The 16,425-nt window shown below is 34.4% G+C and overlaps 1 protein-coding gene across 1 annotated transcript in view; it reads left to right on the top strand.

Moving 5' to 3' along the window:
- The window catches only part of LOC121379661 (protein ecdysoneless homolog), a 34,481-nt gene that overhangs the window by 6,350 nt on the left and 11,706 nt on the right, over positions 1-16,425 (top strand). The window contains exons 3-10 of the mRNA XM_041508309.1: positions 4,559-4,676; positions 5,395-5,482; positions 10,210-10,370; positions 10,604-10,745; positions 13,205-13,255; positions 14,156-14,284; positions 15,120-15,263; positions 16,003-16,088. Coding sequence (XP_041364243.1) covers positions 4,559-4,676; positions 5,395-5,482; positions 10,210-10,370; positions 10,604-10,745; positions 13,205-13,255; positions 14,156-14,284; positions 15,120-15,263; positions 16,003-16,088 — 919 coding nt within the window. The remainder of the gene's footprint in view (positions 1-4,558; positions 4,677-5,394; positions 5,483-10,209; positions 10,371-10,603; positions 10,746-13,204; positions 13,256-14,155; positions 14,285-15,119; positions 15,264-16,002; positions 16,089-16,425) is intronic.

Below are 16,425 nucleotides of genomic sequence, written 5' to 3'. Positions count from 1 at the left end.
CTATTAATGAAAAAATGTAGTGGGTTTCTTCGGACTACGATCGTGTCACAATGACCAAATGTTTGATATTCAATAGCTGATGTCAGTGATGATTAATAAATCAATGTGCTCTAGTGGTGTCATTAAACAAAAACAAACTTTAAATTACTGTTAAAGTATTTTATTTAAACAATGCATGTATACAAGTCTCCATTAAATTTTAATCTGACATTTGCCAATTGAAATTATCATTTGCATTAATTATAAAATTATGGTCGGGCTTTAGCTCAGTTGATAAGAATGCTCATCTGGGATGCTTTGGTTCTAGGATCGAACCACCTCTGTGGACCAATTATAGGATTGGTTTTTGTCATGTCTGAACCAGTGCCCCACAACTGGTATATCAAAGGCCATGGTATCCTATCCTGTGTCATTAATAACTTTGCAAGTTTATTAATCCTATTACAGATAATTTCAAAATTTACTACATATAGAGTAACAGCTGAGTTTCACAAATAATTATATTTAACAAAACTGATAACATGCCTAGCAGCTATCATAAATACATCACATTTCAGAACAAGATTGCTAGTATACCATTTACAAAAAAATCTTAGTGTATATTATGACACGATGGATTGTTGGCGGGCTCTCAAGATTTGTAAACATGGAGTCCTTATGGCACTTTAATTTTTTAAACAAAAATCACACACTGATGGTTACCGTAATTTGTTGTGTGTTGGTCAACTTTGTGGAAAGACCTATCCATTATTTTGCCCCTTAGTAGGCCTACATAGTACAAGCTGACTCATCTTTTATGTATGGTTAGTTAAAACAGATATTGTCGGTCTGATATTCAAGAGTATTCATTTTGCTTAACTGATCAAACTTTTAATATTATTATCATTTTTCTACAGGCCCTCGGAATTCATGAAAATTACTATTTCCGGTACTGTGTCGGTAAAATCATGGAACTAAAATTTTGTTTCCCATGATTAATATATCGAGTATGACTATTCAACAAAAGTTATATATATATTTTTAATATAAACAGTTTTCAATGGGTTTCCATGATCACAAGGCATGGAACCAAAAAAGTGGTTCCCATGAAATTTGAAATCCTGTGGCTTGTAAACGTAAAATGGGATGTTACTATAGATCAGTATTGAGTTTTACATTAAAAATATGGATATTACTATGGAACAATATATGTATAATCAGTATTACATAAATAAATAAATCTTATTATAAAATATTTAGATTAAAAATAAAATCACTATAGCTATACTAACTAGTATATAAATTTACAAAACATCAAAAGTAGTTTGTCCCACCGTAATATCTTGCAAGCAATATTTTAAATACCATGCAGCAATCTGCTGAAATCTAAATCTATACAAATGTTAAAACATTTCTTTTTCCCCCCCAATGCAAATTTCAACTATATACAGTTGTTCTTTTGACATTTTGTTTCTATACTTAAAAATACTAAATAATGTGACTGAATAGATTTACATTTTTTCATTTGGTGTTTGGGGGTAGGCTGATTGAAAATGAATATGCACTTTGATTGCATCAGTCCTGTAAAAAAAAGTTTGCATGGTTGGTTCAATTAACAATTACAAAGCAGTTTTTAAATATAGTAATAAAAGTATTAAGTACTGCGAATCAACAAGGACCTAAGCTACTATTCTATCTGTGGGATGGTGAATATAAAATCCTTTGCTGCTAATCAAAATGAGTGCTCTATTGATGGGAGCTCCCATTTTCCTAAAGTCACACAAACAGGGCTTTGGTCATGTAATTTGGCGACTGGCAGTTTTGGGCCCTTTTTATGAATATTATCATTAGTAGTTACCAAACAGGATCCCTTACTACTAATAGAAAAATGTAGCGGGTATTCTCTCTTAGACTGTATTATGTCAGAATTACCAAATGTTTGACATCCAATAGCCAATGATTAACAAATCAATGTGCTCTAGTGGTGTCCTTAAAGAAACAAACTTTTACAACCAAACATCTATATATTGAGGGTTGTAAATGAATCATTAGCTGTAAATCAATTACAGCTAATGTTGTGAGTAGAATGATGGAGATGTATGGTGAAAAGGTTTCAGGTCAGCTCATTTTACATGTATATCTCCATAATTTGTGCCCAATTCGAAGACTGTTCCAGCACTGGAACATGCAGTTGCTGCCGCGTCCCCCCACCCCACCCCCTCAACCTCAAGTCTCATATGCTTAAATGGGGATATACACTTATGACTTCTAGAATATGGTAGCCCGACATCTGTAGCGAATGTGTATCACAGTCAGGCTAGTAAAAGATTTGTGTACCATTCCCAATGACAAGTAAGAAAAAAAAAAAAATATAATAATAAAGAAAACCCCAAAGTGGTTTACATAATTTCTTATACATACATTTTGTAGATGTGTAGCCGATGTATATAAAAAATAAAGGCTTTTAGAAAACCCAAATAGCTGGGGTAATAAATAGAATAACAAACTCAGTACCAGTTATTATCAAATTTATGTCCCTCATGAAATAATTTTCACTTGTCACTTGCTAATTTATGTCCCTCATGAAATAATTTTCACTTGTCACTCGCTAAAACTTGTGACAAGTGAAAAATATTTCACTTGGGACAAATTTGATAATAACTGGTAACTCGTTTATAATCCTGTATATATATATACATGTACTGATGACAAGAATAAAAATAGATGCCTAAATTCTTTTAAAAATAAGCTAGACAAATCTTTCAATTATAAAAGAAAGAAAGAAATGTTTTATTTAACGATGCACTCAACACATTTTATTTACGGTTATATGGCGTTTTGATAGCACAAACCATGGCCTTTGTTGAACCAGTTATGGATCACTGGTTGGTGCAAGTGGTTTACACCTACCCACTGAGCCTTGCGGAGCACTCGCTCAGGGTATGGAGATGGTATCTGGATTAAAAATCCCATGCCTCGACTGGAATCCAAACCCTGTACCTACCAGCCTGTAGACCGATGGCCTAACCACGATGCCACCAAGGCCGGTCTTTCAATTATAAATAATTAAAATAGCAGAATGCACGTAAATATTGTTAACAAGGTCACATGTCTGAAGACTATTCTCTTGATTTGCAAAAGCAGAGTATGTATACTAGTCAGTATTCTCACTGGGTGATAATTAAAGGAGGGCGGATACGCGACACCCCACCCCACCCTTAAACCTCCCACCCTTAACCTGCCGGCCGAAAAGCAACGGGAAAAAAAGAAGAAGATGGGAAAGCATGATTGACTTTGTGGAAAGACATATTCCTTATTTTGCTACCCAGTATTTGGTACAAAAAAGTTGGTACATGCAAGCGGACTCATCTTTTATGTACCGTTAGTTGAATCAGAGATGTTGTCAGTCTGACATTTGTTTTGCTGGACCTATCAAAGTTTTAATATTATTTTAATAAAGATTGTAAGATTATAAAAATTGTAAGATGATCCGCTAATGTGGGATAAAAATGTTCTGTTCATTTTATTCCCATCTTCATCGAATGAATCAATCGTTTTTGATATCTCCATCTGATAAAAAGTTTTGTTTTTGTAAAGGCGTTGTATATATTATTTGGAACCCAACAAATGATTTTAATGATGAACACTACCACTTCCGTTGTTTTTATGTGGTGATATCCCATCCCCAAAATAAAAAGTTTCTAATATTTTTTAAAGAATTACTGAATAAACAAATGACGGAAAGTAAAAATCATGTTACAACCAATTAAATCAAAATATCAGATAATATTTAGTGAACACAAAAGACAGAATGACTGTTTTGATCACGTGATAAATTTGGTGCCAAATAAGTTGTTTTTCAGTCTGAGATTGGCGAATCGATAAAAAATAAAATGTTTTCGTTGCACAAATAAAATATAACTTTTATTGTGTGCATCAAACATACAAATGGATAATGGTATGCATGGGACACAATAGAGGCAGTTAAACATACTATTAAATTACGTTACTGGAACTGTGGTAAGCTACTGAAGTTTTCCGTTAGTTGTTTTTTTGTACACCGTGGCTTGTTTCCTTTGATGTTCAGTGTGCAGGCTGATCGATTTCTTTTTTTGTGGAAAATAGTGTGCATTAATTGGAAATAGCGGAGATGGGTGCTGTAAAATATAGTAGGGTGCGGGAAAATAAAGAGGGGAACAGAAAAAGTAAAGGAGGGTGACAAAATGTAATAGCAGAGCTGGCCGCCCTGCTTAAATGGAGCAGCGAGAACACTGCCAGTTACAATGTGTAGTACAGGTACAGTACTTGTAGATGGTTAATTTAATGATGACTTCCTATTCTGAGATAAACTTCAGTGCAGTATGTCTTGTAATTATTATACTTTTGTTTTCAGGGAATGACAGTACATAATGTACCAACAGTATCGTCTTGATGATAATTGTAATTTGTTTTCAGAAAATGGCAGTACACAATGTACCAAGAGTATCGTCTTGATGATAATTGTAATTTGTTTTCAGGAAATGGCAGTACATAATGTACCAACAGTATCGTCTTGATGATAATTGTAATTTGTTTTCAGGCAATATTCCACCACATCTTCATGGTTGTACAAACTATGGTGACAACATTGATGATGAATGGTTCATTGTTTTCCTTCTGTTCCGACTGACACGAGCATTTCCCTCTCTAGTTGTTCAGTATGTATGTTTGCATCAAACATTTGTGTCATATTCTGTCTTTATATACCATACTATAAATATGATTAATTTAGACAGACAGATATTAAAGATGTTTTTTTGAGAATTTATTTGTTTGAAAAATGGACAGATTTTATCTTTTTTATTAGTGTTTATCCTGTTCTTAATTGATCAGTTACTGTAAAAGTGTAAGTTATATAATTAAATTTGTGGATAATATTTTGATGCACATAAAAATTTAAGATAAATGTTGTGCATGCTAGTGGTAGTACTATACCACATAACATCTCACTAGGTCAGAGTTCAAAGTGGTGTCTCTTCCCCCCCCCCCCCCCGTATTTCTATACATATATAGCACTGAATACTGCCTTGCCTATCATGATTTGATTTCATGGTTTCACCCTATTTCATGCACATGTTTGGCAGTGGTAAATATAACTCTGTGACAGAAATACAATGCAGTGACAAACGTGTCATAGTGACAGACATGGCACAGTGACATAAATATGACAGTGACAAAACTATAAAACAGTAACAGATGCATTGCACAGTGAACAACATGTGACTGACCTGATACTGTGAGAGACATATAACACAGAGAAATATGACAGCTACAGAAATGTGATACAATGTCAGATATGACATAGTGACAGATCTACCTCACTGACAGACACAAAGACTGTCACATGATGCCTTACAGTGATTGTTGTTTTGACAGGGTCAGTGACAGTGATGGCGAGTTTCTCCTCATTGAAGCCGCTGAAGTTCTACCCAAATGGCTCTCTCCAGAAACTGCTGAAAATAGGGTAAGTATTTGTGGTGTATATACTGGTCTGCCTATAAGTTTGAAAATAGGGTAGGTATTTATATGTATACTGGTCTGCCTAGAACTTTGAAAATAGGGTAGGTATTTGTGTGTATACTGGTCTGCCTAGAACTTTGAAAATAGGGTAGGTATTTGTGTGTATACTGGTCTGCCTAGAACTTTGAAAATAGGGTAGGTATTTGTGTGTATACTGGTCTGCCTAGAAACTGCTGAAAATAGAGTATGTGTTTGTGTGTGTATACCAGTCTGTCAAAAAACTGCTGAAAATAGGAGATTTAGAACCCAAATCACATTGTACATTTTAATTGATTATTAATCAAACATGGATCGGTTGGTGCAGACTTAGAAGGACAAAAGTTTATTTGATTCTAAACACTAGTTTAAATCTGTGTTTTGTTCAGTTGTACAACATACATTTGATTATTAAAAACAAATTTCAGAATATATACATGTAGATAAAATGTTTTGTTACTAGCTAGTGTAGGACATTTCTTTTTTTAAATTTTGTGATATGAATGTTTTTAGGATATTAAAGCCGCACACCCTAGTTCCATCCAGCGAAAATAAATTATAATTAGGTTAATCTACAAACCTGTAACACACTTAGATCACGTTTTTATCAAATGGAGTGAAAAAGCAGGTTTTATATCGATAAATACCATGGGAATCCCCATGTCCCAATTGCTTGAAATAATTTTGAAAGTTTGTATTCTGATGTCACCGGTAGATGTCGCTCGAAGCACAACAATGCCTACGTCACGACAAATTTCACAGACTTGGGGTGCATTCTTTTCACCTCTCCTGGACATGTTCCAACTGTTCTGTCCTGGTTGTATCCCCTCTCCAGATATTGTAGGACTTAGCAAAATTATTGGTTTTAAGGGTTTGTAACGTTTTGTATTGAGATACTTACTTGTCTAAACTTTATTGTTACTGAAAATATTCACGAACTGTGAAGAAAAATCTCACAAATGAACAACAACAAATCGGATGTTGATTGCGCGAACCGTGCACGAGAAAACAAACCGAACCAAAATGATAACGGTCATATGGTATACCAACGTCTGTGACATTGAAATGGAAATATCCCGTCTAAAAATAGATTAGACCTTGTCTGCTCAACGTTTTTTTCTCAAACGTGCGTCAGTTTTTCAGAAATACGAAAAATGCATTTTGTGGTATTACAAACACCAGGATTACCAAAAAACACTTCAGGTGAATGGAAATGTATATTCTAAATAATAAACGGTAAGTAAAGTGCAATTTTATTTGTGAAAAAATGGGTTTAATAGCGAAAAACAACGCCGTAATGGTTAACAACTAGCCATAACTAGGGTGTGTCCCTTTAAAAGTTAACTGATATAATTAGTTTAATTATTAATTAATTAATTAATTAAAAGAAAAAGAAGAAAATTAATTTGAGGAATCTGCAGTAATTTTAAGTAGCAAATATTGCCTCTATACATGTACATGTATGTAAGACTGCTGATTTTAGGGTAAGTCATAGTTACCATGACTTAATATTAACATATACTGAGTCAAATTAAAAACTTCACAATCTAAAATTTGAATAAAGTCAATGAGTGTTGAAAGCAGGTATTTTTCAGGAATAAATATTGTAATGACAATGTCGACACTCCATTTGAAGCCCATCACAGCCCACGTGACCCGATCCATAACACGTGCACAGCACCATTGAGGCAGAAGTGGTTTTGCATGTGCCACTGGTCGCTTGACTACAATAGCACGCGTGTTTTCATCGTTACTTGCTCACAGTAGTCTGACACATGTTTCACGTGGGAACGTCAGTAGCTGACATTGCAGGCCTGCACAAATTGCACGAATGACCCTTTCGTTCGTGCATCGGTGAGTGATAGTATCCACTGTTCCTCAGATGAGGAAGATGGCACCGAGTCTCCCACTCACAACTGAATGTCATGACATTATATACACATAACAGACTAATATTATAAAATTAATTGTAAGCAATTGCCTTGCAATTAATTCTTATTTATTCACGTGCACACACGATGATCTGTTTTATATAATAGGTCAAGCCTGATATTCACTATGTTTTGGTGATTTATTACAATAGTTCTAATCGTTATTATTATTTTTAAATCTCTTAAACATTTGTATACATGTATACTACTCAAAAGAATTTAAGGGTCAAAAATTTATAACCAAATAAGTTTCAGAGTGTATTAGATTGATGATGTAAACTACACCAAATTTTTTATTTATTGTTCCATATTTACAAAAAAACACAAATAAACGTCACTGTATACAAGAAAGTCACATGACATGCTGTCAGAGTTGAAGGTTATCAAACATGGATTTTACACATTAGAACATTCGTTTAATAGTGTGTGAATCCACCCCTGGCGCGAATACACTCGACACATGACCCAGATCATGAAGGTTGGCCGGAGGGGCATGGTTATCCCGAACTCTCCTGCCTAATTCGTCCCAGGCATGCTCTGTTGGGGCCAAGTCAGGCGAATATGCTGGCCAATCCATCCTGGCGATACCTTGTTGTCTGAGAAAGTCCGTTACCACCCTGGCGCGGTGGGGTCTGGCATTGTCATCCTGCAGAACTGCCCCGCCGCCAATCTGCTGAAGGCCTGGGAGAACCAACGGCCGGATAATCTCATTCAGATAGCGGATTCCATTCAGATTGCCATCCACCACATAGAGGGGGGTCCTGTGGTGGATAGAGATGCCGCCCCACACCATGACGCTGCCACCACCGAACCGGTATGTTGTCTAACGTTAACGTCAGCGAAGCGCTCCCCAGGACGTCTGTAGACACGAACCCAACCGTCGTTGAACTGGAGACTAAACCTGGACTCATCAGTGAACATCACTCGACCCCACTGAACACGTTGCCACCGCAGATGAAGCGTGCACCAGTGACGTCTGGCCGTTCTGTGATGTGGTAGGAGTGGTGGTCGAACAGCCTGGCGATGGCAGCGTAGATTGTTGGCTCTCAGACGTAATCGGCTTGCAGTGGTTGTGCGTTGATGTAGAGCCATATTGGTGATGTAGCGGTCCTCTCTATTTGTAGTGCTTCGGGGTCTTCCCGAATGTGGATGATTTCGAACAGAATTCGTTGCTTGGTACTGTTGCCACAGTCGGCCAACGACACTCTGACTGACACCAAGTCTCAGAGCAACATTTCTTTGCGTATTGCCATCCTGAAGCCAAGCAATAGCCCTTCCTCGATCTTCGATAGTCAGTTGACATCGTACCATTGTCGAATTTGGAGTGTGCACCGTACACGAACGCAATCTCCAATTATACGGAAATTCAGCATTGGGAACATGGAATACATGTGCAAAGCATGCAAATGAAGCGCTTTGTGAAAAAGCAAGTTATGGGCACTTAGCAGACCTTTCGCTTTCGCCCTAATTTAAGTGCAAATGTAAGCATGTTTTTGCCATTAGAACTAGTCGACAGTGTCAGTGACAGTGGATTTTAATTCATTTATGGGTTGCTTAGACCCACTTTCGTCAAAATGGAACAATACCATGCGTGACATTATGGTCTAGCTAATATAATTGACATTCAGAAAATAATGTCGAAAATATCGTCTGACCCTTAAATTCTTTTGAGTAGTATATATACTTTTTACTTACCATTGCCACTCTCTTGTTTCTCAAAATTAAGTATATATATATTTTTTAATTATAAAGAAAAAACCAGGTTATGCAAAACAAAATAGGTTATGCAAAATCTTTTGGCATAACCCCTTTTCAGGTTATGCAAATTTTTAATTTGTGCAGGCCTGTGTTGGGTTGCAGTCGACGGGCAATTTATGATCTGCGGACACGAGTACAACAAACGGGGAGGCCACGTGTGACGTCACAGGCAGATGACCGTCATATTGTGTTACATCACCTTCGCAACCGTTTCATGAAAGCTACAGCAACCAGTAATTAACCTTTTAGACGTCGGGTGTTCACACAAACAATCCGAAATCAGCTGCGAACTGCTCACCTCCACACAGGGCACCCATATACTGGAACCATTTTGACCTAATTTCATTGACGTCAACGTCAGCTGTGGGCACAACGCCACTTGCGATGGACTGGGAATGGAATAGAATGGAATAGAGTTGTCTTTAGCGATGAATCAAGATTCACACTGCAATTTGCCAATGGCAGGCAGAGGGTTTGGAGATGACATGGTGAATGTCATGCTCAGTGTTGTTTCAGTGAAGTTGACAGATTCGGAAGGAAGGAAATGTTTTATTTAACGACGCACTCAACACACTTTAGTAGAAATAGCTATTCTCGACTTCTTGTCATCCATGGCAACCTCAACGCTGCTGCATACCGCGACCAGGTGCTGACCCAGGAATTTGTGCTCTTCATGGCAGCTCATGGTCCAGGCCTGATTTTTCAGCATGACAATGCCAGACCCCACACGGCCATCTTGACAAGGGATTATCTGAAGAATGCGGACATCATTGTCATGGATTGGCCTTGAAGGTCGTCCGACCTGAATCCCATTGAGCATGTGTGGGATGTGCTGGGAATACAATAGATAGTTTTTGTTAATATTTATTTTTGAATCTTTAATTGCTAAATTTATATTGAATTCAGTATTATAGCATACTGAACAGAACTGCAAGTTATACAGTCACTCTGCTGACAGTTTTCTTTAAACATGTTTATTGATATTAATATTACTTGGACATTTCAGATTTATATTCACCAAGGTGAACTGCACATCATTCCCATGACAAAGTCACCTGCCGAAGTCACACAACATCTAAAGAATGCAGTTAAATATGTCCGTGAAAATGCCATGACAACCAGAGCCTCCCCAGAGATCCAGAAAGCCATTCGCAGACGACTTGGAAGGTTGGACCATAATGTCTAAAAACAGAATTGTTAAGACAAATTACCAGAATAGTAAAATTTAAATTATGCACATCATCATGATTATATATGTACATGTATTTTGTCAGTAGTCTGTGAGAAATCTTTTTGTACATCAGAATTGTTTTAGTATATTCTAGTCTCTTTTTTAAACAGATTTCATTGTGTACAGGTACATGTATGATTGTAATATTTCAAGTCTTGTTTTCTGACAGTTTTCCAGAAAAAGTTAAAGAAAATACTCATCATGCAAACGTCTATCTTCCTGCAAATCTGTCAGCCATGTTGAATAAAAACCCTTCTCTTATTGCAAGAGGTGTTACAGCATTTTACTACAGAGATCCATTTGATTTGAAGGTAATACTGTAAATCATAAAATTAATGCAAGTAGATATTAATGCAAAAATACGACTGATATATTGGCTTGATAATTACTTGACCCATTATACTTTTAATCAATAACACCACTAAGAAAACAAAAAACATGCCAACACAAGATACATGTGCATCTGTGAGAATGAAAAACACAACACTTTATGTTCATAGAAAGTAATCATATAATCATTAAGAAAAAAACACAGCTTAAAAGAATTTAATTCTGGGCAAGCAAAACAAACAGTCCTTGAGTTGTTTTGTTCACATTAAATAGATCTATGTATTATATTTGCGTCCCCCTTTGTCATTTTTATAATGCTCGGTATCAGATATGGAGGAAACTACTACAAACTAACTAACCGGTTTTGTTGAATCAATGTCAAATAAACATAGCATTTACCAGACACATTAATAAAGATTCTAATACAACTTTCATATAAGCTTTTTTTCCATTGGTTAATTTTCGTGATAAATCGGACGATAGATGTACGCTGTCATGGGCAACCAGGATTTATTATGATGACAAAATTCCAAGAATTTGTCTGATATGTTGTCACTTAGCCTCATGTGTGGTGTTTTCATTAGTATATTAATTCCGCGTCTTCATTAATATTTAAACATCGATATAAATAATTTTTTTTTTTTTACTAACTTCAGATGAAAATGATGTTATTGTTACTATTTTATTATTATTTCGTTCCATTGTAACTTTTAATACTTCATTAGAAGCAATGAACGTGCACCCACCCACCCCAAGTAAGGTTCGGTCGCTGATCGATCGCAGCAGTCACCACCATGTGTCTTGTGGACTGCTATTCTCAAAAGGGTACAAGCAGGTTCATCAGAAATAATTATATCACAATCTGAAGTACCTTATTTTTGTTTAGAACATACTTTTTGGGACAATAAAATTGATAAAGAAGACAAGATGGAAATCACTTGATTTTTAATGCAATTTTAAACAACATTAACTGCTTTAAAATATCACACAATTTTGAAAAACTTTTCAAAATAATACTTACACTTTAGTAAATGCATATTATTTTATGTATTTATAAAAACTTTAAGTGAAAATATGTTAGCAACAGTTATAAACTTGTAGACCTACCCCATGAACGTGGATTTTGTACAAAATTAAACCAGGCGAATTCCTTGAAATACTTCAATATGAGGTTGAAATACCACTCACAAATGTAAAATCCAATCATAGCCATATGAGGTTGAAATACCACTCACAAATGTAAAATCCAATCATATCCATATGAGGTTGAAATACCACTCACAAATGTAAAATCCAATCATATCAATATGAGGTTGAAATACCACTCACAAATGTAAAATCCAATCATATCAATATGAGGTTGAAATACCACTCACAAATGTAAAATCCAATCATATCTTTCAGTGTATCCTGTATTACAATAAATCATGTTCAAAACACTAGACTATAATACCAATAAATTTGCCTTTGATTCGCTCCTAAGTCAGTGACGTCATGTGAAGAGAACGAAAAAGATATTACGTCATACTTTTTACTTACTACAAGTGTTTTCATTGAATATCATCAGTAAGGAGAATAAATAATGAGGTTTTTAAAAATTGGGGGATTTCTTTAATAAAACCACAATAAAATTGCTTACAGATACTCCTAATAGGTGTAGTATTAGAATAGGGATAATATCACTGTGTTTCGTTGTTAACTCTAAGGATTTATCAACAAAAAAATTGGATTTAGGGACTCGACTTCGTCTCGTCCCTAAATCCAAATTTTATGATAAATAAACCAATGAAACACAGTGACATTATCCCCTAATTAATATTCTAATGTGTACAAGTCCCAATGCAATGATAATAGATATCATGATGCATTATTTTTATGATTTACAGTAATTTGTTTTTGGAGATGATTAACTTTTATTTTGATTAGCATCTGACTGATTAATAACGAGATGAAGTGCCCATGACAATTATAGAGCAGTAAATTACATCTGGTAAACACCTTTCAGCTAGGTACAGGGTTTAAGTTTAACTCGGTCATAGATTGCAAATGACCATAATTTTAAAATGTACAGAGGTGTCATTAAGCAAATTTTCCTTTCCTTTTGTCTTTGCTAATCAGGAATAATCTGTAATGACAGTGTATTTCTCATCTTATTCACAAAACTAAGGATCACAGTTACTGTAACATTTACCTGTTAGACACCTAATAACTACAGATTAATCAATAATGTGTTAAACGCTCCTTTCCAAACCATTTAATACTTCTGTTCTACCCTTATATGTGGTTAAATAACTTCTTGTAGGATACTTGTGCAGTCTAAATATCACTGCATGAATGGTTATGTACTGTGTATCTTACATAGTCACTATGACATTCTAAAATATATCCTTTGTTCAGTTCAGTAAACATTCATCTTGTTTTTCTGATTCCTATTTTACAGGCTTGCAGGACCATGCAATATTTTAAACCAGAAGAAAAGATTCTGTCACGGGTAATGAACTTTTATAATTTATTTAAGACCTATAGTCTTTTTACTTAAGTATAATTAGGATATTCTATGAATACTTCCATATATTGCCAGTCATATATGAACATAATATTCAGTGGTAAAAATTCTGTCATCATTGACAATATGACCACGAGCTGGTAGATATATTTGCTTATCATCCCAACAAACTAGCAGTTATTGACATTTAAACTAACACATTTGTTTGAGTTAAATATATCTACATCAAAATATTATACAGCATTTATTGCATTTATTTTAATATAATATTACTGCCTTGATTATTGTTAACAGAACACTATTGTCAGACATGTTATTCCTAGATAGTGATCACCCTCAGAAATGATTATTATTAGACATGTTTGTTGCTGCTTGCTTTCCACTATCAGAACATCTCGGCTTACCTTAATGTCCAATCAGAATAATTTGGCAGATCTATTGATGTTACACTTTCCACGTTTATTAAACTTAACATGATTGATGCATGCTTAAAGCTGAATTACAACTAACATATTATTGTTGTGTTTATCACTTTTCATCCCTATTTTAAATTATGTCAGTCATAGTTAGATTGTATTTTTATTAGGCATTTTAATTTTTTTTATTAGGCATTTATTTTTTATTTTAATCTAATTATATTCATATTTGGTCCAAAAAGTTTTGATTTGTTTTAGTTTGCAACCAAATGTGTTGGCAGTAATGTCTGATAAATTTTGACCCCTGAATTATTATTATTATCTAGAGGTTAGGGGAACTTAGCTGTGGGTGTACATCACTTCACAATGAAAAAAACACCCTTTTCAGTATATTTTTACAACAGAAACGTAGTTCCTATTGTTTTGTGGATGTTAATTTTCTACTAGCACCTAACATTGTGTGTTTCAGGTGAAGTTTACGAGGTGTCTGTATGCACAACTCACGCAGCAGCAGTTCCTGCCAGACAGAAGAAGTGGCTGGATTCTCCCAAATGCTTCAGACAAACACTTCAAAGCTCATGACCTCGGCATGAAACTGGTTAATAACGCCTTTTCATCGTCTCCGTTAGAACATTGATTACCAACTACTATTCAGCATTTTAGCAAATCATGATGTGATACTGCACAATATATTCTGTGTTTTGCATAGATTCTTTTTAAGCTGATACCTGTAGCACTCTTTTGAAATGACATCATGCATTGACATAGCTTTCTGAGGGTGTGTGTGTGGCTAACACATAAGTGGACAAAACGTGAATGTAGTGCAATACATTGCATTTGTGTATAACACATGATGTTTATAAGTATGTATCTTTATAATAGAAAATTTATCCAATCAATCTCTGTTATATACCCCCATTTTTATTGAATAATAATATATCTAAGGTTTGTCTACATGTAGATTCTTTATTGATTTATAAGAATTTTCGTAAATACTTCCAGATCAAAACCAAGTACATTGAAACCCTACTATCAAGACCACCCATGGGACTTAATAAATATGGTCTTATTAGTGGGTTACTATCTTTTTAAATTGATTCCAAATTATATGCAATTATATATAAGTTATAACATAAGAAATAGTTTGCAAATATCATTTATCTGAATTATTTACAGTGAGCACTAAAATAGAATTAAGAACTAATGTCAGTATGAATTTATAAATACTGAACATTAGTCGAATTATATGCAAACTGTGTCTATTGTTGAATTTGATGTTTCTAATAACGATGTTGTGTATAAAAGTATAATCGAAATAGTGATAGTACAATTACAATATTCAATATTATAATTTGTATTAGTTTTTAACTAAATTGATTTTTTTTTCAAGCTAAATAAAAATTGATTTTTAATGTCTTGTTTCTTTGTTGTAGTCCCATGGTTTTGAAATTCTCTGTGCCAAATGTTCTTCCTACTACAAGTCATCAAATTCATCATCTCAGAATGGTCACTCACGTGTCCGTGACAGTCGGTGGCAGAGGTATCTGTGGGCACTGAAAAACAGCGGATATTTCAAAGTGAGCTGCATCAAATATTTATGTTACATGTAAAACGCTGATGTTGAAAGTTTATTTGTGTATATTATTGTCAATAAAAAATATGAAACTAACATTTTGTCTATATCACTCAAACATACTTTACATGTACAAAATATAATTGAATTTGACATCGAGCTATCTTGAAACAGACTGTTTACTATTAAAAATTTTAATATAGTAATGTCTCGTTAAGTCCTTTTTGGATCTAAACAAACATGACACCTGACTGACGCACGTTGTGGTGAAAACTAAGTGATATGCATTTAATGTACAGTTACCTCGTCATGTGTTAAACATTTTATCTTAAAAATAGTCCACAAATCAACATTTGATGAAACAATTTGTAGAATATTAATAAAAAATAAAATTCATATCATAAATTGTAAATGTATTAACTCACTGTAATTTTGTTTTGCTTATCATTGATTTTATTAATATAATTGAGTTCTACATGGTTCTAACTGACAATTTGGTTAAAACTGAGTTAAATACATTATGAGATTCAAATGTCATGGTTCTGTTGCTGTACTACATCATTGAATGAGTTGGGTATTTACGACCTCTTGTATTATCTCAGTTACAACATTCCTAGTGTATACTTAATACACAATGGAACTGAAATTGCAAATACATTTATCTAAAAAAGACAAGTTAGAACCATGTTATTCTCAGTTTATGAGATGTGTTCCTGACTTTGTGACATTTTATAATGTTCCAGGATGAATTGGAAGGATCAAATTTGTATAAAGAATTATTAAAAGATGCTGAGAAGTTTTACACTGAACACGTTGCAAATGGAAGCAGGTGAGAATGTTGCTTTGTCCTGCATCGTTAAATAAAACATACCTTCTTCTTAGGTATGTCAAATAAATGGATATTGCAGGGTTTAAGCTTACTAGCAATTTGAAGAATGTGGTCAGAAAATCTTTAGCCAAATTAGCCAAATAAAATAGTATAATAACAAAACAGGTTCATCTGTGAAGTCTAATCGGTAGACCTCACCCGACAAACACATTAAATATACTCCTCATGGGTAACGAAACACTGTGATGTATTTCATTTGCAAAAATTATGCTGAATTTCTAAACATTCTGTGGTGATCTGAATGAATTATGAACATGTGTACAGATGATTTAACAAA

The sequence above is a fragment of the Gigantopelta aegis genome, chromosome 8 (genome assembly GCF_016097555.1).
Source record: "Gigantopelta aegis isolate Gae_Host chromosome 8, Gae_host_genome, whole genome shotgun sequence".
NCBI classification, from domain to species: Eukaryota; Metazoa; Mollusca; class Gastropoda; order Neomphalida; family Peltospiridae; genus Gigantopelta; species Gigantopelta aegis.
This window is presented reverse-complemented; position numbering and strand designations above follow the sequence as displayed.